The 26,058-nt window shown below is 33.5% G+C and overlaps 4 protein-coding genes across 10 annotated transcripts; 2 read left to right on the top strand and 2 right to left on the bottom strand.

The window, feature by feature from the left end:
- Positions 1 to 111: 111 nt before the first annotated feature.
- Positions 112 to 1,986, top strand: LOC140836858 (cytochrome P450 71A8-like). Its single transcript, XM_073202714.1, has 2 exons — positions 112 to 1,064; positions 1,245 to 1,986. The coding sequence occupies exons 1-2, from the start codon at positions 138 to 140 to the stop codon at positions 1,857 to 1,859; spliced, it is 1,542 nt and encodes a 513-aa protein (XP_073058815.1). The 5' UTR covers positions 112 to 137; the 3' UTR covers positions 1,860 to 1,986.
- An 8,694-nt stretch (positions 1,987 to 10,680) lies between these two features.
- LOC140836841 (pentatricopeptide repeat-containing protein At5g66520-like) lies at positions 10,681 to 13,266 on the top strand. The gene has a single exon (XM_073202690.1). The coding sequence runs from the start codon at positions 10,760 to 10,762 to the stop codon at positions 12,842 to 12,844; it is 2,085 nt and encodes a 694-aa protein (XP_073058791.1). The 5' UTR covers positions 10,681 to 10,759; the 3' UTR covers positions 12,845 to 13,266.
- A 342-nt stretch (positions 13,267 to 13,608) lies between these two features.
- LOC140836835 (protein JOKA2-like) lies at positions 13,609 to 18,176 on the bottom strand. Its single transcript, XM_073202677.1, has 7 exons — positions 17,969 to 18,176; positions 15,740 to 17,055; positions 15,524 to 15,647; positions 15,159 to 15,410; positions 14,655 to 14,804; positions 13,963 to 14,553; positions 13,609 to 13,872 (listed from the first exon to the last, which is right to left on the bottom strand). The coding sequence occupies exons 1-7, from the start codon at positions 17,993 to 17,995 to the stop codon at positions 13,771 to 13,773; spliced, it is 2,562 nt and encodes an 853-aa protein (XP_073058778.1). The 5' UTR covers positions 17,996 to 18,176; the 3' UTR covers positions 13,609 to 13,770.
- An 892-nt stretch (positions 18,177 to 19,068) lies between these two features.
- LOC140836803 (cell division control protein 6 homolog B-like) lies at positions 19,069 to 25,515 on the bottom strand. Of its 7 annotated transcripts, none has more exons than XM_073202621.1 (17): positions 25,164 to 25,515; positions 24,963 to 25,032; positions 24,627 to 24,847; positions 23,938 to 24,012; positions 23,756 to 23,862; positions 23,467 to 23,573; positions 23,333 to 23,392; positions 22,744 to 22,817; positions 22,343 to 22,393; positions 22,117 to 22,166; positions 21,793 to 21,925; positions 20,848 to 20,937; positions 20,634 to 20,696; positions 20,486 to 20,555; positions 20,251 to 20,385; positions 19,768 to 19,881; positions 19,069 to 19,437 (listed from the first exon to the last, which is right to left on the bottom strand). In XM_073202621.1, the coding sequence occupies exons 1-16, from the start codon at positions 25,353 to 25,355 to the stop codon at positions 19,832 to 19,834; spliced, it is 1,548 nt and encodes a 515-aa protein (XP_073058722.1). In that variant the 5' UTR covers positions 25,356 to 25,515; the 3' UTR covers positions 19,069 to 19,437; positions 19,768 to 19,831. The 7 variants fall into 7 exon arrangements, with proteins under 7 accessions (XP_073058722.1, XP_073058737.1, XP_073058730.1 ...); XM_073202636.1 differs by having other exon boundaries at positions 20,251 to 20,340; positions 20,460 to 20,555; positions 25,164 to 25,514; XM_073202629.1 differs by having other exon boundaries at positions 19,772 to 19,881; positions 20,251 to 20,340; positions 20,460 to 20,555; positions 25,164 to 25,514.
- Positions 25,516 to 26,058: the final 543 nt, after the last annotated feature.

The following is a 26,058-nucleotide window of genomic DNA, read 5'->3' as shown; positions in this document are numbered from 1 at the left end:
ACGATAATAATAAAAATATTGATTAGGCGGTGCTGTGCCTCTTATATATATATATATATATATATATATATATATATATATATATATATATATATATATATACACACTCGTGCACACACAAACTCGTACCTTACAGAATGTATGAAATATTTGCGTCGCATCTCTTCATATTCCAATCTGCTCTTTTCTCCTTGTTCTTTATCGTACTAAGCTTCTTCGTTGGAAATCACTGGTTCCGCAAAACGGTTGGCAAGAAATGGAACTTACCTCCATCCCCTTCAAGATTACCAATACTGGGAAATCTTCACCTACTGGGAAAGTTGCCTCACCGAAATCTCCAATCCTTAGCCAAGAAACATGGCCCACTCATGCTTCTTCACCTAGGCAGCGTGCCCACGCTCGTCGTTTCATCGGCAGATGCAGCTAAAGAGATCATGAAGACACATGATCTGAAATTTGCAGACAGGCCTGATTCCAGCGTCAACAGGCGGCTGCTCTACAACTGTAAGGACATAGCGGTGTCGCCGTACGGCGAATACTGGCGGCAGTTGAAAAGCATCTGCGTGCTTCAGCTTCTCAGCAACAAAAGGGTTCAGTCTTTTCACTTCATAAGGGAGGAAGAAACTGGAATCATGGTGAGAAAGATAAGAGATTCTTCATTTGGTGTGGTCAATTTGAGTGGGATGTTCGTTAAGATAACTAATGATATCGTGTGTAGATCAGCTTTTGGTAGGAAGTACAGTGAAGGGGAAAAAGGGGAGAGATTCGTGATGCTTTTGAAAGAATTTTTGGAGGTTTTGCAGGGTAATACAGTTGGGAATTTCATTCCATGGCTTTCATGGGTCGATTGGATCAATGGGTTCGAATCGAGGTTGAAGAAAGTTGCCAAAGAAATGGATTATTTCATGGAAGCAGTGATTCAAGAACGCTTGAAAAAGGGCCAGGAAATAATTAGTGGTGCCGGAGATAACTTCGTCGATATTTTGCTTGGGATTTTAATGGATGATAATAATAATACTACCGGAGTCTCCATGGACAGAGATAGTATCAAAGCTATAATTTTGGTAATTTTCCAATTCTCGATATATTTTGTTTGGGTTCATAGATTTTTTAAATGTTGATTTTAGATGTAAGTTTAGTGTTGAAGTAAACGCAAATCCAAAGATAAAAGTTTCCGTGAATGATTTAACTATAAACTAAATGTTTAAAGCAAACATATTACTTTTTTTTTTTGTTATTCTTAGGATGTTTTTGTTGCCGGGACCGATACAACCGCGACGGTTCTAGAATGGGCTATGACGGAGCTCCTACGACACCCTGCGGTCATGAAGAAATTGCAAGATGAAGTAAGAGGGATCCTTAAAGAAAGACAACAAATAACAGATGATGACTTGGAGAAAATGCATTTTTTGAAAGCTGTGATCAAAGAAACTCTTCGTTTCCACACTCCAATCCCCATGCTCGTGCCACGTATCGCTCGCGAAGATGTGGAGATAAAAGGATACGACGTTATGGGCGGGACGATGGTGATGATTAACGCTTGGGCCATCGGTAGAGATCCCGATTGTTGGGACGAACCCGAAAAGTTTAAGCCAGATAGATTCTTGAATTCTGCAATAGATTTCAAGGGCATGGATTTCAAGTTGATCCCGTTCGGAGCTGGGAGGAGGGGTTGTCCAGGGATTTCATTTGCGATGGCTACTAATGAGTTTGTGTTGGCAAACATTGTGCATAAATTTGACTGGGAATTGGCTAATGGAGTTGTGGGGAAGGATTTGGACATGAGTGAAAGACCTGGGGTTGCCGTTGGTAGAGCTACTCCTCTCCTCGCAGTCGCAACTCAACATGTGGTTGGGTGAAGTCTTTATCCTCATAAATAAATGTAGCTCACAAATTTATAATATACGTATGTATTGTATTGTATTGTATTTATATTAATGACATGTCAACGTCATTTTATTTATTATATATATTACTATTATTTAATCTATATATTATAAAAATTAATTATTATAAAAAATAATATATATTTAAATTGTAAAAAAAATAATTATAAAAAAATAAAAATAAGTACTATTTTTCGCAAATTTTGAAATTTTTTCTTAAATATGATGTATGTAGATTAATTGTGTTAGTCTTTATCGTGTTTGAAATATTAATGTCGACCAACAACCTAAGTAAATATTTAATTCTTTAATTTTTAAAGACTATATATATTATTATTTTTTAACATGTGAAAAATAAATATTTTTAATCAAATTTAATAAAACTAATGAGAAATACTTTTTTTTACAAAATTCATTAACTTCGTCTAAATCTTCGATCACAAACAATTTTGTGATATTGTATATGTTTGACACATTTGATGGATAACAACAATTGCTTCATCAATATTTTTACCCAAATAGGTTGTGTTTTTATCCACAAAATCGATCCATAATATACAAAACAATCTATTATTCCTAAATAAAAATAAAATATGTGATTATAATTAAATTAAATATAAACCAGATAAGTTATTTTATCAATATTTATTATGTGTATTTCAAAACAAGGCAAAAACTTGTGTGAGATGGTCTCACGAATCGTATTTTCTGAGACGAATCTCTAATTTGGGTCATAAATGAAAAAGTATTACTTTTTATGCTAAGAGTAATACTTTTTATTGTGAAAATCGGTATGGTTGACCTGTTTCACAAATAAAGATTCGTGAGACCGTCTCACAAGAGGCCTACTGCCAAACAATGCAATAAGTTTTATAAGTTGTCTTCTAATAAGTTGTGTACTTCCTTTAGAATTTGTTTACTCATTTCTATTACGAGACATTTTATCACATTAGCAAATGCATAATAATTAAAATTTTGTGTAAATAGGATAATAATTTATTTTATTTATCGATCGTGAAATATAGATTTCAAATTTAATGTCTCATTATTCTCATTGTTTTCATGTGTATGTAGTTTATGAAAACGAACAAATCCAAGTTCAAACGTCCATTGCAAGTTTGAAGGATTCAACTCACACATGATATTGAAAAGAGAAGTCATATAAGACTTCAGTTTTGAAGTACATAAATTTAGTTAAATAGAATAAAACTGGATTTCAATATAATATGCAACCGTGCATTATTTATAATTTAAAATTCAAATAAGGTAACCAAAGAGAAAAAATTTATATAGCGGGTGCTTTTGACATAAATATATAATACATTAACTCTTTCAAATTATGAAAATCTCGAATTGTATGCATTGAGTGTCAAAAATTTCTAATTATTGGGTGTAATAGACATGTTTATTGAGGATAATTTAATGGATATTTGAAACTTTTTTGAATATACCTCTTGTAATTTTGTTGGGCTATCTTATTTGAATTTTAAGAAGACAGTCCAACAGATACAATATACATATTGTTTTAGAATAAAACTGTTATACATTATTCTTTCAAATTAAGATAATTTAGAAATAACATGCATTTGAGGTCAAACATTTTATGATTACTAAAAAATAATTTAATTTTCATTGAAAAACCTTCTTTAATTTATAACTTTTAATGCTCTACCAATTTTTCTTAAAAAAATAAAATAAACTAATTAAATATTGTATTTTTTTTCTTAGTAACTAACTTGGGTTTGAACTTTCCTTTTGCTTTTATATATACACATATATATATATATATATATATATATATATATTGATCATGTTTTTTAATATATTACTTGATTTGATATAATTAAAATTATAATACAAGAAAAACATTTTTCGCTTTATATTTTATACCAAACAGTTTACATTTGTAAATTTTGAAGCTTGATTTTAACATTTCGTCACACTTCCCACTTTTCAGAATCTCTCTAAAGGCGTGATGCATTTATGTGTTCAATTTTTATAGGGAAAAACGCCTATAAAATGCTCTCTCAAAACCTACAAATATAAAGGGAAAAAAATTTTTAGTATATGTTTTAGTTGTTGACAATAAATATATAAAAACTCATGTGAAACGGTTTTATTAGTCAATTTTGTCAGATGAATATTTTATTTGGTATCGTCTCATAAAAAACTTACTCAAACAAATATATATATTTTAAAATAGGCGGAATAAAGATTACATATAGGGATGTCAATGGGTCCGGATTTTACCCATACCCGCAATGGGCCCGCGTGTATGGGGTGGATTTGGGCATACTAAATGGGTCATGGGGTGGGTCTCGGGTCCAATTTTTCAGACTCATCCGGATATGGGACGGGTCATGGGTCCTATAATACCCGCCCCATACCCGCCCCATATATATGTGCATATAAATATTTTAGGGTTTTAGTTTTATTAATTTTCATTTTTTTAGTAGCTCACCTCAACTATAACGATCTTAGCTATTCTTATGTCAACTGTTGCATTTGAATCTGCTTTTAGCAATAGTGGAAGAATAGATGGTCCTCATCTTAGTAGACTTAAATATTGTTTACTCACTGATTTTATATTGATCTGTTTAAATAATGTTATGACTTTTTCGGGGGATGTCAAGATTTTTTTGGAGAGCTAGTAACTTTTTTTATGTAATTCTTTATGTCGTGAAAATACTTTGTTTGTTATTATTAAGTGTGGTCGAAGACATGAATTAATTTTCCACAATGTTGTGTCTCTTTCATAATTCAGTCATGTGAAAAGAAAGATTACTTTTTTCATTTTAAAAAAATTCGGGTCTCACGGGTCTACCCGGCCCCATTTCGTATTCGAGGTGGGGTGGGTCCGAAGAATATTTAACCAGGGTGGGACGTGTAATGGTCAAAGTTTTTTTCATGAGGAGGGTCTTGGGTTTAGCCAAACCCGTCCCATACCCGTTCCATTGACATCTCTAATTACATAAAGTTATTTTGAAATTTTAAAATTTAGAATGGCAAGTTTGTTAGTGTTCTTCCTTTTATAAAATACAATCTTAATTTTTTAAATTTATTTTAATACATTTGTAGTTTATTAGAACTAAAAATAAAATTATGTATATTTTTTGAAACTAATTTACATATTTTTATGTTAATCTATTACTATTATTAAGTTTATTTATAATAAAGCCAAAAAACTTAGTGTCATGTTTTGTTTTTATAATTAAATATATTAATAAAGTGTGAGGTATATAATGCACAACTGTGACATAATGAATAAAATATCTATTTCTTAAGCGAAAGTTGTAGTCCCTATTTGGACTATATTTTTCTTATTTTTTAAAATTTATTTTAATAAAATTACTGATTAATATCTCGTTATTTTTTTTTTTTATAAAAAGTATAAATCAAATAAATTGTCACTTGTTTGTCGAGATAGTTATAATTGGTTCATTTCACCCTACCTTGTGAGGCACTGCCCCCATGAGGTGATCAAAGGCCCAGATTTACACACACATACACCCCATGAAATGATCAAAGGCCTAAATTTAATCACCATGTAAAATCAATGGCTGAGATCCTGTGAGGGCACTGCCCACACAGGTAGCATCTACATTACCGTTATAATTTCTCCTGAGCCCGACGAAAAATCTTGTATTCGATCCGAATGGATGGGGTTATAGCATGATTTTCTGCCCGATTAACTAAATAGATAATCAAATATGAAGATTTTCAATTATAGAGATAAAGAGGAGTCTATATGTATCTATATATGATTTTTCTATTATGATGATAATTCTAATGTTTTTTTTTAATGATACTAGTTTAATAGAACGTATAAAATTATTAGTATAAAACTGATATTATTCTTATAAGTTAATAATGTTATGATAAATTATTTATAATATTTTGTTATGTTATAATTGTTAATATAAATAAGATACTCACAATATGTATGTATTAAATACTGGATATTCAAATAGGCAACGTAAATTTTTCAAGTGTTGATATTTCTATGTATTTGGCTGAGAAGTACCTAATTTGAGCTTGCAAATACTTGTTTTGGTACAAGAGATGCTTATAATATGTAATATAATAATGGATATTCGAATATGTAACGTAAATTTACCAAGTATAGACTTTCCATTGAAGATTCATTTGAATGACATATTTATCTCATTTAATATATTTTTTGTAAAAAAAACAAAAAAACAAATTCTTAAATAAACGTGAAAATTTTAAAGTACTTAGTTTTAATTGAGAAGTAAATAATTTCATATTACAAATGCTTGATTTGGTACATGAGATATTCATAATATGTAATAGAATAATGGATATTAGAATATGCAATGCAAGTTCACCAAGTGTTGGTCTTTCTATGGAAGATGCATTTAGATGACATATTCATCTCATTTAATATTTAAAAAAAAACAATTTCTCAAATAAACATGAATATTTAAAAGTACTTAATTTTACTTGAGAAGTACCTAATTTCATATTGCAAATACTTGATTTGGTACATGAGATACTCATAATAATTAATATGAAATATACTACTGGATATTCGAATATGCAACGTAAGTTCACCAAGTATTGGTCTTTCTATGGAAAATTTATTAGGATACTTATTCATGTCATTTAAATAAATAAACATAGTTCATTATTAATCATGGACTAATTTGGAGATGCATTGTAAACATAGTTCGTAAATGAGCTTGAAGTTTGCACTTGAAGCATATCTATCGATTCTTGGATTAATGATTTATAAAATACTAATCAATATTAATTTACAATATTTTTTGATATTTATTGAATGACTTATTTGAAAAACTATACTTATTTGACATAATATTTATTGGTAATTATTCATTATACTTATTAGTATTTTTTTCTTTATACTTATGAGTATTAATTTATTATATCATCAATATTCATTCACAATGCTTGTTGTATTCATTAAATGACAAGACAATACTTCATTTGATATCATCTTTATTGGTATTCATTCATAATATTTATTGGTAATCATTCATTATATATATCAATATTCTTTCATTATACTTATTATCAAATTTGAGTTTTTAAAGGATAAAATCAATGATCAGTGGAATCTAATTAAGTAATATTCGTAACAATTTAGATATCACATTTTTATTTCACGGATCTTATCATCAAATGCCACTTAATATTGATTTCAAATTATATATTTTGACATCATCAAATAATCGAATTTGAGTATTTAAATGGTAAAATCAATTATTTGTGGAATCATATTAGGTATTATTTGTATTAATTTAGGTATCACATTTTTACTTCACGAATGTCATCATCAAAGATCACTTAATATTAACTTCAAACTATATAATTTGACATCCCCAAATAGTTGGATATAAGTATTTAGGGGGTAAAATCAAGTATTTGCGAACTCCCATTAGATATTATTTGTACCAATTTAGCTATCATATTTTAACTTCACCAGTTTAGATACTCTTCGTACCAATGCATCTTTCATGGAAGGATCAACACTTTGTGAACTTACGTTGTCTATTCAAATATCCAGTATTTTAAGACATTATGTGAGTATCTCATTTAAGATATCAAGTATTTGCAAACTCAAATTAGATATTTCTCAAGTAAAACTAAGTATTTTAAAATTTCAATACTTAGTTGGGAATTTTATTTTTATTTTTGGTTTTTACAAAAAAATATATTAAATGAGGTGAATATGCAATCCAAATGCATATTCTATGGAAAGATAAACACTTGGTGAGCTTACATTGCATATTCGAATATCCAGTATTCTATTACATATTATGTGTATCTCATGTACCAATCAAATATTTGCAATCTCAAATTAGATACTTCTCAAACAAAAATAAGTACTTTAAAATTTTCATGCTTAGTTGTAATTTTTTTAACAAAAAAAATATTAAATGAGATGAATATGTCATCCAAATAGTTATTCCATGAAAATATCAATACGTGATGAACTTACGTTACCTATTCGAATATCCAGTATTTTAATACATATTGTGAGTATCTTATTTACAAAATCAAGTATTTGCAAACTTAAATTAGGTACTTTTCAAGGAAACCTAATAACTTTAAATTTTCATACTCCGTTGAGATTTAAAAAAAAATTTAAATGAGATGAATATGTTATCCAAATGTATCTTCCATTAAATACCAACACTTGGTGAACTTAAATTGCTTATTCGAATCCAGTATTTTAATACATATTGTGGGTATCTCATTTACGAAATCAATTATTTGCAAACTCAAATTAAGTACTTCTTATTTAGGGAGTAAAATTAAGTATTGGTAAACTCGAATTAGATACTTTTTGTATTAATTTAGGTATCACATTTTAACTTCACAGATGACACATCAAAAGTCACTCAATATTACTTGAAACCATATTTTTTTTATATCCCAAAATAATTAAAATCGAGTCTTAAAAAGGGTAAAATCAAGTATATGTGAAATCAAATTATGTAATATTTGTACCAATTTAGGTAATACATTTTTTATTCACAAATCTCATAATCAAAGAACACTCAATATTATCTTCAAACTATATATTTTGACATACTCAATCGAATTTGAGTATTTAAAAGTTAAAATGAAGTATTTGTGGACTCAAAGGATGCATTATTTGTATTAATTTAGGTATCACATTTTTACTTCACGAATAACATCATCGGTGCCACTTAATACTAACTTCAAATTATATTTTGATATCATCAAATAATTGAATATGAGTATTTAAGAGGTAAAATCATGTGTTTATAGACTCTAATTAGGTAGTATTTGTTCCAATTTAAGTATCACATTTTAACTTCACAAATGACACCATCAAAAGTCACTTAATATTACTTGTAATTTAAGTATTTCCTTACACATTTGAAGTATTAAAATAACAAAATCAAATATTTGGGATCCCAAAATAGATATTTTATCGATCAAAATAATTAATTTTTCTAATTCAACAGTGAGTGTGAAACCGTGTTTTTTTCAAAAATTAGATCACATAAATAAGTCATCTTAATGCACTTTCAATGAAAATACCAACTTATTGAATTTATTTTGATAGTTCGAAGATCTCGTGTTTTCTTACACATTTGGAGTATTCAAAGAGTCAAATCAAATATTTGAAACTCCAAAAATATGTATTTTGTAAGTCAAAATAAATACTTAACCTTATTTCATTATGAATGATGATCTATGTTTTATTAAAAATAAAATAAAATGCTTATCAAAAAAAAAATAAAAATAAAATGACATGAATAAGTCATCCTAATGTATTTTTCATGACAAGACCAACAATGACTAAATTTAAGGTGAATGCTCGAAAATGTAGTTTTTTCTTATATATTTGGAGTATTCAAAGAGCGAAATCAAGTATCTGAAAGTCCATAATAGATACTTTATATGTCAAAATAAGTATTTATAATTGAGAAACAATATTTTCTTTAAAATTATATTTTAAGTGGAGAAGACACATATAATTTTTGTGGATAAAATAATATATTTATTTAAATAATAAAAGATAAAAATGTAAATTTTGGTTTGTAGAGAGTTAAAACTAAATGTATAACATTATCATGATCGTGGCTAGGTACATTGACAGAGACATTTTTTTTTGAAATTTACCGATTTTTCTTCACCAATTCTTAATAAGATTTTGTGGGGATAATACTCATTTTCGTCCTTTTCGTTAACCGCTTTTCCCATTTCAGTCCCTCATGATTTTTGACTGCTTAAATAATCCTTCATGTTTTCAAAATATTCCCGAATTGGTCCCTCCCGTTATCCTGACGTGAAGGTTGACGTTGACTTGACATTAGCGACGGTTTTTATTAAACCGTAGCTAATTAGCGACGGATTTTCAAAACTTCGTCGCTAATTAGCGACGGTTTAATATTTTCATAAAATAAAAAAAATTATTTTAAATAATTTTTAAAAAAAACTTAGAATCAGACTACGCTAACAATATTAATGATCTTAACTAACACTTAAAAATTTACAAAAAATTAAAGCGAAAAAGTTTACCCTAAATCGAAACTAAAATCGCGTAAGAGAGAAAAATTTTAAGTGTTGTGAAGGGGTGTGGATGAAATGGAAATAGAGTATTTTTATAGACAGTTTGCGACGGATTTTAGCGACGGTAATATTATTAACCTTGATGTATAGACGGTTTTGCAATCACCGTTGCTATTTTACCAAAAGCATAAAGCAAACTGTTTATAAATATACTCTCTTTCCATTTTCATACACACCACTTCACAACACTTAAAATTTTTTTCTCTTACACGATTTTAGTTTCGACTTAGGGTAAACTTTTTCGCTTTAATTTTTTGTAAATTTTTAAGTGTTAGTTAAGATCATTAATATTGTTAGCATAGTCCGATTCTAAGTTTTTTTAAAAAAAATTATTAAAATTAATTTTTTTATTTTATGGAAATATTAAACCGTCGCTAATTAGCGACGGTTGTTCAAAAGTCGTCGCTAATTAGCGACGATTTATTATTTCCATAAAATAGAAAATTATTTTTAATATTTTTTTTTAAAAAACTTAAAATTTATTTTATGGAAATAATAGCGACGGCTTTTGACAAACCGTCGCTAATTTCTACAGTTTTTCACAAGTCAACGTTAACATTCACGTCAGGATAACGATAGAGACCAATTCGGGAATATTTTGAAAACATGAAGGATTATTTAAGCAGTCAAAAATCATGAGGGACTGAAATAGGAAAAGCGGTTAACGAAAAGGACGAAAATGAGTATTATCCTAGATTTTGTGTGTTAAAATCAAATTTGTCGATTTTTTTCCTTTAACGCGAGAAGGTGTTCAGGAAATATGCAAAATTCCTTATACAAGTATGAGCTTTGGTCTCTCAACTTTGCCTACTCCACTCATTCAATTCCCCAAAAATCCAAAGATCTTGATTCTTCATCAATGCAAGACCGGTAGAGACCTCAGACAAATTCATGCCCACCTGATAAAAACCCGCCTCCTCCACCACCCGGCGGTAGCTGAGTCCATGCTAGAGTCGGCTGCACTCCTCCTTCCCGTCCCTGCAATCGACTATGCCTTCTCCATTTTCGCTTACCTTGAAAATCCCGACTCATCGGCCTACAACATAATGATTAGGGGATTTAACAAAGTGCAAAACCCGGAAAAATCTTTTCTTTTATTCGGGAAAATGGTTGAAAACTTTGTGCACCCAGATGAATTCACCTTTACCAGCATCTTGAAGGCATGTTCACAGGTTGGGGCTTTAAGGGAAGGAGAGCAAGTTCATGCCCAAATACTAAAAGTCGTTGACGGGTTTGGATGTAGAGGGTTTGTTGAAAATGCTTTGGTTCGTTTATATGCCACTTGTGGTCGAATTGAGTTGGCTCGCCAACTATTTGATGGAATGAGTGAGAGAAGTGCTATTTCTTGGAACTCGATGATTTCGGGATATGTAAATCATGGGTATTGGAAAGGAGTGACGGAGTTATTCGGGGAGATGTTAGGAATGGGTGTTGGATTTAATCAAGCGACTTTGATTAACATTTTGATGGCTTGTGGGAGGCTTGGGGATTTGGAATTAGGGGAATGGATTTATGAGTATGCATTGGCGAATGGACTGATGAAGGATGCTGGTTTGGTTACATCTCTCATTGATATGTATGCAAAATGTGGTAGGTTGGATGCCGCGAGAGGTTTGTTCGATCAAATTCATACACACGATGTCGTTGCTTGGAGTGCCATGATTAATGGATACACTCATTCCAGTCGTTTCAAGGAGGCTCTTGCTCTTTTTCTCGATATGCAAAATGCAAATGTAGAACCAAACGAGGTGACAATGGTTAGTGTCCTTTCGTCTTGTGCAGCACTAGGAGCTCTAGAAACTGGAAAACGGGCTCATTCATATATAAAGAAAAAGAATTTGAAGCTCTCCATCAACCTTGGAACAACGCTTCTTGATTTTTATGCAAAGTGTGGGTGTGTGGATAGTGCTATTGAAGTATTTAAAGATATGCCTTTTAAAAATGTGTGGTCATGGACAGCACTAATTCAAGGTCTTGCTAACTCAGGACGAGGCAACACAGCTCTCGAGTTTTACCATTTGATGCTTCAAGAAAAGGTCAAACCAGATGAAGTAACTTTCGTTGCTGTTCTTTGTGCTTGTAGTCACGCAGGCTTGGTCGACGAGGGTTGGGATTACTTTGTCAGCATGAGTAGAAATTTCAGCATTAAACCAAGAATCGAGCATTATGGTTGCTTAGTTGATATTCTGAGCCGAGCCGGGCTGATTGAGGATGCATATGACTTCATAAAGAACATGCACATTAAACCCAATGCTTTGGTTTGGAGAACTTTGCTTTCATCGTGTAAAGTTCATAAGCACATTGAAATAGGAGAAGAAGCATTTAAACATGTAATCAGTTTAGAGCCTGCACATAGCGGGGATTACATACTACTTTCTAATCTATATGCATCTGTCGGTAGGTTTGATGATGCGAAGAGGATTAGAAATGAGATGAAAGTGCAAGGAATTAAAAAGAATCCTGGTTGTAGCTTTATCGAGTTAGATGGTGTCATTCATGAGTTTTTGGCTGAAGATAATGTACACCCACAATCAAAGGAGATCTACAGATCAGTAGAGGACATGATTGAGAAGATCAAGACAGCTGGATATGTACCTGATATAGTGGAGGGGAGACTGGACGCAGCAGAAGAAGACAAGGAAGCTTCTTTGTATCATCACAGTGAGAAGCTGGCCATTGCATATGGCCTTATCAAGACTTCTCCTGGAACTACAATCAGAATATCGAAAAATCTCAGAATATGTGGCGACTGTCACAATGCGACAAAGATTATATCAAAGATTTTTGGGAGAGAGATTGTGATCAGGGATAGAAACCGGTTCCACCACTTCAAGGATGGGATGTGTTCTTGCAAAGATTTCTGGTGATCAGTCTGACAAATTGACGTCTGTAGCCATTAATCATGCCAAAAACGTGCGTGGTGCTTTCTTGTCTCAGATGAAAACATAATCTTGAGCTTATGGCTTATTCTACTACTCTGTTAAGTCCCAGCCGACGTAGAAGGATCTTTGGCTGGACAAAGTACCAGTCTTTCAACATGGTACGTGCTTCGAAGTAATCAAAGAAATGTCAAGATTGGTCTTAGCATATACAAAGTTGAGTGTCGTGTGAAGCCAACATGACAAACATGCCGATTGATATTATAAGAGCATGTGTATGATCATGGTATTTTGTTCTGAGGTTATCATTGTTTGAGTTGCCTTCACTCGGTCACTCTTTGGTTGAATCACCTGTTGTTGATCGTGAATGGGAATAATTTTGTTCTTAAATCGATCTATTCAGAACCCTAAACTGAAATTTGAAATGATTTTTTTAGAGATCAACAATTTTAGCAATTTAGTTGTTACTATTTTTAGTTTTTCTTAATCGCGCAACCTTGGGCCATAAATTTGTCTCTAATTATCAATCACTCGCTCCTTGAGCATTTGTTCAATTTGAAATATCTCATCTTGATTCCAAAAACAGTCTAACATTAGAAAAGTAATCTAACTTTATGATCATTGAATTTTAAAAATTGCTCAAACAATGGGAATGTATTATATTTAAATAAGGGATAGTTCCAATGGCATTATTTAATTATTTTTCTACCAACAGGGGCTTAAAATATAGGTGGCGCAGATAGAGAGCATAATTATCAAAACCAGTTATATTAACAGCGAAATAAACAAGTTGAAACTCCAAAAGACCAAGAACAGCATGTCAGGTTCCAGAAGTTCTTGGAATTTATTCATATATATAATATATATATTCATGCACCAAACAGGCCACGTAGATAATAATATACCAAATGTATTTACTGCTGCTCTTCTCCAGCGATGAGATCCATAACCACACGTTTGATGCTTCCGTTATTCTTCTTCAACAGTTTCTTGTTCATTTCCATATCATAAAAACCCTGAATCAAAACTCTATGTTAAAAAAAATTTATAAATGAAACCTAATAAAATTAACAAGCAGCGGGGGGAGTATATTTAGTGTAACTCACCATCTCCTGGAGTTCGTCCAGCATAGGATCCCACCCAGCAACTTCACAGAGATCATCCACAGCTTGCTCCAGATCATACTCATTAATTCTCAGGATCTCCTTGTTTAAATCAACCTGTTTGAAGCCCATCTCCTCAAGTTCCCTCAGAAGTTTATTCTCTACTTCTTCCTTTCCCGGAAGCTCTTCTGTATATGCCACTGTGTTCCCACCAGATGGTGCCGAAGAATAAATGACACATGGTGTAGGAGTAGAGAATGCTGGTGATGCTATCTCAGACAGATCGATGATAGGATATGTTTCAGAAGTTGAGGTAGGAAAAGCAGAGCTTGACGCACCATTTCCTACAAGTAAGCTATCAGTGATGGGAAACTTCATCTCCTGTTCATTGTTTGGCAGTGGCATACGAAATACTGGATCAACTATTTCCACCATCTTGTTGAAGTTATCAGGCTCCTGGCGGCTATCTTCCACCAGGTTAGTCAAGTCCATATTAATAATTTCAGGACCATTCAAGACACTGTTCACAGGGGGTAAATTTAGGTTCAAACCCTGAACACCAACACGTGGCGTCTCTTTTAAAGTAGCATCAACCTATATTCATGCATAAAAGAACCAAACTCACTATCCTGGTAAGAAAACATGAGTCATGACACAACTTCAGAAACTAAACTGGGCTTTCACCAGTGACCAACCTGGATAAGAACCCAAACACGTTGCCCAAACTTTTGGCCAGAAGGTGAAGCCATTCTCCAGTAAGAGATATAACGGCCTGGAAGATCAGGAGAAATAAAATCCATAGCAACATCAAGTTCGTGGTCAACAGCTAAACCAGTTGCAGGAATCTGTCATGATACAAAACCATACATGGGTAAGAATTTAATTTTGAAAATCAAAAGATCTTTAAAGATTAAAGTAGACATGCATTGATATAATAGTTACATCATCGTTCCCAGACCAAAAAGAAAAAGAATAAATAACAGCCATAATAAATAATAATAATTAAAACGGTAAACAGTACACAGTCTGTACCGTCCATTCCAATGCATTCATTCACCCTTCGAATGGACACTTAAAATTAGCCAGTGATCCAACAAGAGAATGTTGAGAAACAACTCCTGGGAATATAAGTACGACAAACCCAAAAAGAAGACCCAGAGCCTTAGAAATTCTATGAAACCAAAACAAAGATAACTCACCTCAAGTTCAACTGACAATAAATTGCTCAATTTATCTCCACCTATCCAAACAAGTTGTGTTTTCTGGGGCCATGCAAGTGTGCCATTGTTCCTCATTCTCCAAATCTTTGTAAATGGAATTGTAGGCGCTATAGCAGTACCATCTGGTATATTGACATCCTGGATGAAGCGACTGTCTAGCTTGGATCCACCTGGTTTAACTTTATGACCCCTTTTGATTTGTGGTGAAGCCGTACACCGTCCCCTGGCATGCTAATTTGGTACAACACAAAAGGTACTTTTAAGGAAACACAGCTCGGAACAAGGACGGAAAGAACAAATTAGCTAAAAAAAATGAAGGGACAATCATTGCAGAATAAACATACATGATCATGAAATCCCTTGAAGGACAACCAGTGTCTATTAATTGCTGGGTAATCTAATCTGAAATAGTCATTGTCATTTCCCATTGCTTCAAAGCAGATACTGCACAAATCATAGTCCACCTTTCTGCAGAATACAAGTTTAGTGATTACCATCTGGAGAACCTGTCTAAGAGATATATTAGTAAAAGACAAATTAGTCGCCATATTAGTTCTTACATTTTAGACTTGAACCTCGGACCAGTTATAGGATGCACTCCACAACCATCACAACGAACACCCCGATGGAAGATAGTCCCACAACCATCATTTTGAATTCTACTCCTGTTAAATGCGACTGCCAGAGGAACAGGTTGTGGTGGAGCAGCTGAGACATTTTCCACTGGTATTCCGGAAAATGGGCACTCGTAAGTGAAACTTGAGACTGGAAATTTATTAGAACTTCCAGGAGTAGGGGACAGAAGTGAATCCAGAGGATTCTCAAAACCAATAGGGAATACACATCCGGTTCTTCCATTTAGAGAGTTTCCCTTCAAAGGATCAGAAACACCAACAGTCCCAGTGTTTGCAACAGGTGGCTGATGAGAAAAGGTTAAATGCGACTTCTCATCAAGATTACAGTCATTTGTCATCTTGGCCTTCTCTTTCTTACCGACACTAAGATGTACAACCCTTGGATTAGGATTTTCAGGTGCTGAACTTTCAAACTGCCCAATGTCAGTACTCTTTGAGTTGAGTGGCCCAGCCACAGCATTAGTGCCAGGCGCCTTAGAAGATGATGCATACATGGTTCCTCCAATTGAACTTTGAGCTTTAACCTCGTCATTCTTCGCAGTTGCTTCGAGATGAAGCTTTGGTGGAATCTCGTCACTCTTGAAGGATTGTTTTTTAGATTTCCCGACTGATGGGACCACAATCATTTTAGGATCAACCCGAGAGGAATCTGAGTCTTTAGATTCAGGTATAGTGGGACTATTTTCAGGGACATCACTCTGTGCGCTAGGCTGCACTCTAGTTTGGAATTCTGCAAGCTGGTCTAAGTACGACAAGCCCACTTTGGAGAAGTAATTAATAAGCTCTGTAGCACCTGGAGATATACCTGGAGCAGTAGACGACACTTTTGATACCAAATCAGTTGAGAGATTCACAAGTGTCTCATGTAAGGGCTCCGGGACAGTTTTCAGAATTTCAGACACTCCGGCAATAGGATTTTGAAATGATTGTTTCACTCGAGGGGACCTCAAGGGAGTAGAAGTTCCAGTTGACAGAGAAAACGGGGTACCATTCTTTTCAGCATTTATTTTAACAGTAATTCTCAATGGATTCAGGGACTGCTTCACCACATCACAGAGATCAGCATCATCAACAAGAGCCACCAAATCTCCATCTTCATCAACATAAGTAAGCATGATTTCAGTGTCAGGAGCAAAGTTAAAGAGGGAAAAGATCTTCTCAGTCAGTCCACCCATACTAAGATCCAGTTCCCCATCAACAACCTTGACATTGAAACGTCTGAGAATATCACCATATTTGACCTATAAAAATTGTTAAGAATGGCGATCAGGAAAAATTAGACAATACAAGGTGTAAATACAACTAGAAATGTAAAATTTGTAGACATCGAAATAAACATCAAACATAAGTTGAAAACCAAATGACTTCTGGCAAAGTGAATAGTAAGTTAACATCAAAGGTATTAGATAGTAGGCAAAGCAGCTGACATCACCTTTACAATCATCAGTGCTTAACTGCTTATTCAGGAACTGAAATAAATAATATTAAATTATTCAAATCTAGAATGCTTCACTAGTGACAACGCATCATAAAACAATTGATGATCATGAATTCCCGAAAAAAAGAACTACTAACAATCAAATTTGAGAATGGCCACATCCATACCAAACCAAAGAGGGACACTCAGAGTAAATTGAGTCCACATTAAATAGGTACTGAAATCAAACAATCACAGGCAAAGTTCCAAATCTAGAAACTCTGTCAACGGGTATGCTCGTACGTTAAAAGGGTCAAACTAAAGGGAAAACATTTTCGGGAAAAATTTATCTAAGCCTTACAAAGGCACAAACTAGAGTGAAAATTTCGACAGTATCAGAAATCAAAGAACAAGAGAGTATGAACTGAAAACCATCCTCAGTAAAAAAAGTAAGAGAGATGAACGAAGAACGATGGCTAAGCAACCACAGGGTTGTGATTTTCAAGACATGACGAAGTATTAAAATCAGCCGCGGATTCTAACATCCAAGAAGAATCGATAAGGAAAAAGGAAAACCCATTCCAATAAACGCATAACATATCGGGGAAAAAGAAAACACGATAAAGAACAATCCGCTAATACCTCGCCGACACAGTCAACGCACCCATACATATCACATCTCAGGGAAAAAAACACACAAAATTACACTAAAAGCCAATAGATCATTCGAAAAACACCTTGATCACCACAGAAGAAGCCTCCATGTCTATAATCGCGTTCCAAGTAAGCCGCGAATTCAAGAAATTTCCGCCCTAGAAATGAAAGGGGTCTGATTATTGTATACCCCTTTATATAAAGAAGAGAATACCGTAAACCCAAACGACAAATGAGATTTCACGCAATCCCACTTGACTGTGTGCCAACAAATTGTGAGAAAATGGAGGGGTTGTTTGGATGTTTATATATAAATATTTTCTATTTTATTTATAATCCATTTTCTTATCTTTTTCCCGAAGAAAAACCAACTGACGAAGGAACCCAAAAGTCGTCGACGCAAAAAGTTGTCGACTGATAATAATATCAGTAATGAATTAGCAAATTCTGAAAAAGAAATTACATTCTTCATTTCAATATATATTATGAAAATAAAGTCAATTTAACATAAAATGGAGGCAAGACAATTCCCTCTGTAATCGAAGGAAAATTTCATTCGATTTGAAAGAAAAAAAAGGTATGAAAGATTTTTTATTCAATAAATAAAAAGTAGGTCTCTTATGATACGATATCACAAATCTATATCTATGAGACGGATCAACCCTACCGATATTCATGATAAAAAATAATACTCCTAGGCATAGTTTGGTATAAATGATAGGATAAACATGTGATATATAATATAAGGATAAGTTAATGATAAATAAAATGTAGGATATTATATTTAATGTTTGGTATGATTTTAATAAAAGTGATTAAATTTATATATTAGATTGTAATGACAAAATTAATCTTATCATAATAAATTTTATAATTTCAAAATTGTTGTTTGAGTTTATATTTTTTATCTGTTAATGCGCCTGTAGTGCTTGCACGATTTATTTATTTTTACCTAATTTTATATATTATAATATGATAATTGAACTCTTGATTTTGTGAGTCAAGTCAAATATCAATTTTTAAAGTTAATCGAGTGATATTAATAATTTTATAGAGATTTATAAAAATTATTTATATAATTATTTCGAACTCATTTATATAATTATAATATTATATAATATATAAAAATAAATAAAAATATTTATTTAATTTTAATTCTACCTAATAGCAATGATGCTTTTTACACAAATCAAATGATTAAAGCCGTATCTGTAGAAGGGTGTACACACTGTATTTAGCCAAATTTCCACTGCGAAAATGAAAACATCACTATTACCTTACACTATATATTATGCTTCTTCAATGAAACAAGTTACATTATACTTTCCATCTGATGTTCTCAGAATTTTGGATTTTGTTATCCTATATTCTTAAATCTGGAAAATCTTTGATAAAAACACAGCAAATGCCGCAGCCTACAACAATTTCTGAAGATTTGATTGGCGCAAAATGCTTCCCTTCATTTTCTTATACAGTTCGAAAATAGATGCCGGACTATTGAATTCATGAGATATTGAGCTCGGTGGGAGTTGGATCTTAGTCCTTGGAACACCTGTTCACATGAAAGAATGAGCTAAATTATATTATAGCTAGTAAAGGTGAAAATGCACGAAATAGGGTAAATAAAAACCAAGGTATGAAAAACTATCGACAAAAACAAATGTAATTTTTTTAAGAAAAGGCAGAATACAACACCAAAAGCAAGGACTCTTAAGCCTATTGGCAATGAGTAAGCTGCATTATTATTTCAAATGAAATTTTCTCCGGTACTATTAGTTCTCAACAATTTTCCAACATATTTAAGGCTATGCAAAAGTTTAAATGCGACCAACCTGAGAAATGTTACATAAATAAATATATAGAAGTAGATAATTCAGTTTACTAACTTTATCTCTTCATATTTGATCTTCAGGCAAAGAATGAGCCACCCAATAACCTCCAAAGAATCATGCTTCTTGAAAGTTTACTGCAGACAATTGCGAAAGAAGCGAATTCCCTGTTCCATAATTAGTACAATTACAACAAAGATGTTACTGTCCTCAACAAAGGCACGTGAAAGTCATGAAAAGCAACTGTTTCGCTTGAAGGATTTTGTATGCATTTCAAATTCCTTTGGTTTTAAATATATGTCAAGTACAATAGAATCTAGATAGAAAATAAACTGAAAAAAATGTTTCATTACGGTAAAAATACTGATCCGTCTTGTTTTTAAAAAGTAAAAAATAAAAACACTGAAGCTTTAAGTTCAAGCTACAAAATGAAATTAATGGATTTTGATATGTCATTAACAATTAGCGCGTGTCTTGAAATAACAGCTTATCCATAGCAATATCCTTTCAAGTCAAAGACATCAGGAACAACTAACCCGCAAAGCAAAAGCAATGTCTGCTGAATCTACTTTTAATGCTACTCGTCTTTTGTTTTCTTCTCGCGATTGTCCTAGTTCGATGATTCCCTGAAAATAGGTTCGTGCTCATAAGCTCATGCAGTCTTCCAATTTCTACAGAATACAATAATGTGGATGTTCCATTATATATGTTTATAGATATTCTCATCTTGTACGAGTAGTTTTACCTGATCACCCAACACTCTACACATACTTGAAAGTTCCATAATGCTCACCGGTGGGATTGAGGTTGTTTTGCACACATCCCTGTAAAATTTGTTCAGCTGCAGCATAGTTATAGAGACTTTCATTAACTGATGCCATAGAAATTTCTTATACTGTCCTAATTTTAGAAACCACACCTCGCCAACAGTTGTATCCTTCTTCCCTGCTCGGAAAAGTTTCACAGCGGAGCAAAGTATGATCTGCAGAAGTAGTCATTCAACATTCAGTAGAAAACATAAAATAGGCAACGAAAAATTCACTGGCTGCTTCATATATTTCATATCTAGGCATATGATAATTTTACAGCTAAAAGATATTTTTATTGAGTGATGTCATCTCAGTGAAGCTTACCTGTTGATGTTGTGGTAGAGATCGAATAGTGTCTACTGCAGGTGATTTAAATGTTTTTGATAATGATGCAGCAACATGATCTATCCTCACCTATAACAAGATCAAAACCATAAGAGAAAGTGGATTGCCTGTAGGCTGTGGTTAAAAGTGAGGACAGCAAATAAATTTTTATTAAAAGCTAGCGGGGCACCATGCAGGGTACAAGAATACTGAATGGAGCTGGTGGAGGGGATTCCTTGGCAGTGGAGTGCTGATGAGTGTACAAATTTCCCAAGAGCTTAGTAACACTGGTTTCTTAAATATATAATGGAGGATATAGACTGATTTCTCATTTCACTCCAAAAGTTTATTCAAACCCATACCAATGCTCCGTATTGAAGTTACTTAACCACAAGCACCATTGACTTATATAATTATCCTCTTGAAATATTTGCACAAGCAGACAAGCACAGGAAATCAACTAATATGCAACACTAAATATTGTATTTGTGTGGACTTCGAAAGAAGCACATGGTTACTCTACTCGCCCTTCTCAGTTAAAGAATGGGCAAGCTATAAGTGCTGCAATAATATAAGGTTGGTTATAAGGTTATACCTACCAACACCTAATATTTGGATAAGGCTGTATAGTTGATTTCATGATGGTACCTAAGTGATATAATCTATTAACTTCGTAATTTGAGATAACTTTCCACGAGGCAGGATATCAACAAGAAGCCATCGTCATAGATATGAAAGCATGTCTTTCACAGGAAAATGACTTTCCTTTGTACAAATACAAGAAAGTGATTCCAGAAATCGACTTGTTCTGGTTATGGAAGACTCAACATTGGAACATAATATAAAGGAAAAAATATCGAGAAATTATCTTCATGATGGTTGTATTGGGTATTGCAACTACAACAAAAGGAAACTTAAAATATTCATTTGCTATAAGATGTTTACCAGATTATTTACTTGACTAGTCAACCAATCAAAATCAGCAGATTTCTGTTGATTGCCATTCTTTCCAGTTGATGACAAATTCTCGCTATGGATAGATTCTCTTATCTCATCTTCTAGCATTCCAATAGCACTCCTGTAATAGAAACATGAAAATAAGACCGTAATTCATGAATGACATAGGCGTTACCAACTTCAAAATAATCCATCTTCTCCAATGCAGTATTTTATACTCTTGCAGATTTGTGTTACTACATGGTACTGAGAATTAAATAAAGAAAAAATTAAGGGGTTAAAAATTGGTGAATGTAGGAATCAGATGCCAACCTGCAAATAGAAAGAGCCTTCCTCATATCTCCAGATGCCGCAGCAACTCTCTGCAGCAACACAAGCAATGGAAATTTAGCAATCTCTTGACCCTTAAGGGACACATGTGAATCTTCAATTCCAGGAAGTTTTAAATAATGAAGACAAATAATAGCGACGTGCTTAGAATTGCAAATAGCCTGTACGACACTCTTTATTATCCAAAGGGCTTAAAGATGAAACACACCCCAGCACAGAGTTCAATGGCTTGTGGCTGGAAAACGGTATAAGGAAGTGCCTGTTGAAATTGCAGCCAGATTAGAATGATCTCAAATATAAACACATCCATAATTGGCAAAATGATATTTATTTCCATATGTTTTGCTTTCTCTTCGATATAAGCTAACTGAAATTGTTTCGTAATTAAGATAGCATTTTCCAAATAGGAAGTGCAGAAAGTCCTTCAGTCAACTTCAGTGTTTTGGTGGTCTTATGTTGCAAAATATGCCTTCATCCACTAAACAACACATGACTACATCTTCTATACGTGATCTAATGTGGAGTCAAGCGGCAGGATTAAATTCTAATATAAAGATTCGACCAAATGATAAACTCTCTCTGGGTGTGTAATAAGTTAAAAAGGCTTACCCTCAGTCTGTCTTTAAGAATCTTAATGATCTGATCCTTGTAATAGGATCGGAATGTTATTACCGCAGGTTTGCCTAGCAGAGAGGAAGAAGATTCAGGAGTCAATATGTTTCCACCAGGAGACAAGCTGACTGAATTATGTCAAATTTCTAACATCTACTCAGATAAAAGAGAAAGGACGACTATGTTGAGCCATTAGACGGTTGGACTTAGTAACTTCTGTCTTCTGACAACGACATAGGTAACCAAATTTTAATAGAGGCTTAAGCTTGAAAGTGAGGAAGCAAGATGGAGCAACTTGCAAGAAACTTTAATCCGTGAACCCATTAATCAACGAAAAACCCAAGTCAGGGGAATTGAAGGAACAATTATAGCCATTAGTACCAATATAGCTATCAAATGCAAATAGTAAAATATTTCATCAATAGTAATTTGGAAATAAAAAAATGGGTGTTTACAGCCTATAGATAAAAAATTGGTGACATAATCAAGCAAAGTATCTACTCTTCTATTTTCTGGAGCAACCTCAAGCATAGTGAATGAATTTTAAGCTTTTGGAAAATAACCAGATAAAAAGACAAACTCTCACAGTTCAAACATTGAAGTTTTGGCATAAACCTGTTTGCTAAGTCAATAGCATTCGCGATGCCTGTAGACAAAAGGCAAAGCAGTTAAAAAACGAAGATTTTAACATATTAGTTGTTTTGAGTTTCCCACACGTACCTAGCAAAATACATCTGGAAAATGGCAATGTTGTTAGCATGAAAAGATCTTGAAGCATAGTTCTGTCTTGGGTAATCAAATAATCCAATTCATCAACAATCACTAATCTGTCGACCATGATTGTTAATTAGGAAAAAACAATGATAAATTAATGCTTAGAGAATACCCAGAATTAGAAATCCTTCACCACTCTTGGACACTAAACATTTACAGGCAACCAAGCAATGTTCTGGATAAACATGAGAACTCATAAAACTTAGACATGAGAATGCTAATATCTGATTCTTACATCATCTTCACATCCAGTGCCAACTTTTGAGAATACAAGTCATGAAGAAGCTGTTGAGGTAACTTAGAAAAATTTGTCTCCTTCTGTGGGCAATGTTTTCTGAGAACCTGTAGGGCAATAAAGAATGTTAGAAAATTTAGTCTAATCAGCTAGAAATAAAATAATCTCAAAAATTGGTGTACCTTGCTGAAAATTTCAGTTGTCTGTGCATGAAACATGCAATTCATTGACAAAATATCTGGAGGCTGTATTTGTTCCTGATTTGAGGAAGAAACAAAGGAATTTTCCTCAGATATACAGAAAGGGTGAAAGGAAAAGAGAACGCTTTAGGATAGTACATTAATGACCATTTAACAACCAACATGTAAAACACAGCGTCAGACATATGGAACATCCATGAAGTTTATTTCCAGTTTATTTCTTACATAAAAAATTGAAAGAACAACTGGCTGGAGAAAAAAATCCCATTTTCGAATGTATCAAATCTTGAATATAATCATTTTAAGAAAAAAGAACAGCAGCTTAAAAACTATGTAAGATGGAATTAGACCAACTGAAAGTTTCAATTTATATTTAAAACCAGACGATTTTAGGCACAGATTTGAGAAATATATCACTCCCATAATCTATCGTTCTAATTTGCAGCCACAATACTCCAATGATAGTTCTAAAGCTTTATAAAAAAGCAACACATTCAGTTCTTGCGTAAAATTTTTCTAGTAATTGTTAGGTTCTAGTGGGGTGCCAGTCAACACATTGATAACAAAGTGAAAAACATAAAGTCCGTAAGGTAATTATTATCTAACACTTATTCATCACGTGGACTGAAGTCTTAACTACAAACAATTTAACAAGTGCTCCAAATGGGTACCTCATTTGCCCAATTAACAAGGGTCTCTTTAACAATCTCTACGGATAAAGACTTTCCAGTTCCAGGGCATCCAGAAATATACATACTCCCAGCCTTCTCCTGCTTTACACATTTCTTGCAAAAATCTAAAATCATGCTTTGCTCGTTTTCACGGCACACGGCAATCTTTGGAGCGGTAGATACGTGCAGCGCCTCGTTTACCACTCTCACTTGCTCCACATCTACTAATATATCAACCATCATTAAAAAAAATTAAGTAACACCAAATTAATTAAGCAGATGACATATCAACTATATTCTATATGGCAGATTTTTTTTCTGAACAACTTTACTTGCCTGCTGGATTCCAGACCGGCCTTTCAACAACATTATCAAATAATCTCTTTCTCACGGGCAATCTTGGTAACTGCGATTTCGAAGCTAAAATGAGCCAGAATGTAAATCAAACAAACGTATCAAATTGAAAAATCCAAAACTAAAGCAACTATAATTAAAAGAATGAACATCATGAACATAAAGTAAGCCGATCGAGCTCACATTCTCTCTCAGAGGACTGTCAGGGCTGTTGCACGCGTCGCATAAGCCATGCGACTTAGGAATCTTCCTTCTAGATGGTGTTACGCTGTCTGGATCGGATCTCGATCGGCGTTTTCGTGGCGTGGCCCCTCGTCCTTTCTCAGGCAAATGATCTTCCGCCGGCAATGAGCGGCGACTGGCGACAGTTGACATCGTCGAATGAGCTTGCACTCGGATCCGAATATTTTCAGCGATGGGGACTAATAAATTAGGGAAAAAGAATCGGAAATTATGTATTTATTCTGCAGACAATGGCGCGAAAAAGGTACCAGTGGCGGGAGGTTTTTTTGAAGCTTTCTATACTTCTCCAAAAAGTGAAATTCTTGACATTAGTCAATCCTCAGTTTTGACTCGACAGGAATGTGAATGGAGGTAACTTACGATCACTCAGTCAACCAGTAACAGTTAGATTTTATGCTACGTCGCGCACAAAAAATTCCTCTTCTTTGGAGAGAATTTAACTCTCATACTGACGCTTGCGAGTCTCGATCTTTCATCATTGCTCCAAAATTTATTGTTGCTGACCAATTGAGCTAAGCTTACCCGCGCACGGGCTTTCTTTCCTTGCCATCCACTTTTCGCTCCTCCTTATTTCCATCTCCATCGTTTTTCTTTCCTCTCCTCATTTCCTTTACGTTGCTTCGCCTATCGATGTTTCTCTTGCCTTGCTCCGCCTTATATTTGTTCCCGGCGTTCAAAATTCTTCGGAATCGAGGAAGAAGAAGAGAGATTGGTTGAGCTTTGCTTTGTTCGTGAGCGTGTTCGCCGTTGCATTATATTTACAAGCAACGGTGGGTTTTGCGCTTCCTGATTATTCAGGTATCCGCTGTTTCTTTATCTCCAAACATTTCTTTGT

This window comes from Primulina eburnea, chromosome 1, assembly GCF_022965805.1.
Source record: "Primulina eburnea isolate SZY01 chromosome 1, ASM2296580v1, whole genome shotgun sequence".
NCBI classification, from domain to species: domain Eukaryota; kingdom Viridiplantae; phylum Streptophyta; class Magnoliopsida; order Lamiales; family Gesneriaceae; genus Primulina; species Primulina eburnea.
Note: the sequence above shows the minus strand (reverse complement) of the source record. Positions and strands in the feature narration are given on the sequence as shown.

Excerpts from the sequence above, each read along its gene's own strand:
- LOC140836835 (XM_073202677.1), bottom strand. The coding sequence starts at position 17,995 with ATGGAGGCTTCTTCTGTGGTGATCAAG. Across the intron at positions 17,056-17,968 it reads CTTCTTCTGTGGTGATCAAG|GTCAAATATGGTGATATTCT; the intron begins GTGTTTTTCGAA and ends CAATTTTTATAG. Across the intron at positions 13,873-13,962 it reads TGGACGAACTCCAGGAGATG|GGTTTTTATGATATGGAAAT; the intron begins GTGAGTTACACT and ends GTTTTGATTCAG.
- LOC140836841 (XM_073202690.1), top strand. The coding sequence starts at position 10,760 with ATGAGCTTTGGTCTCTCAACTTTGCCTACTCCACTCATTCAATTCCCC.
- LOC140836858 (XM_073202714.1), top strand. The coding sequence starts at position 138 with ATGTATGAAATATTTGCGTCGCATCTCTTCATATTCCAATCTGCTCTT. Across the intron at positions 1,065-1,244 it reads GTATCAAAGCTATAATTTTG|GATGTTTTTGTTGCCGGGAC; the intron begins GTAATTTTCCAA and ends TGTTATTCTTAG.
- LOC140836803 (XM_073202621.1), bottom strand. The coding sequence starts at position 25,355 with ATGTCAACTGTCGCCAGTCGCCGCTCATTGCCGGCGGAAGATCATTTG. Across the intron at positions 20,386-20,485 it reads GAGCATTATGGAACTTTCAA|AAATTGGAAGACTGCATGAG; the intron begins GTATGTGTAGAG and ends TGTATTCTGTAG. Across the intron at positions 19,882-20,250 it reads ACATTGCTTTTGCTTTGCGG|GGAATTCGCTTCTTTCGCAA; the intron begins GTTAGTTGTTCC and ends ATTATGGAACAG.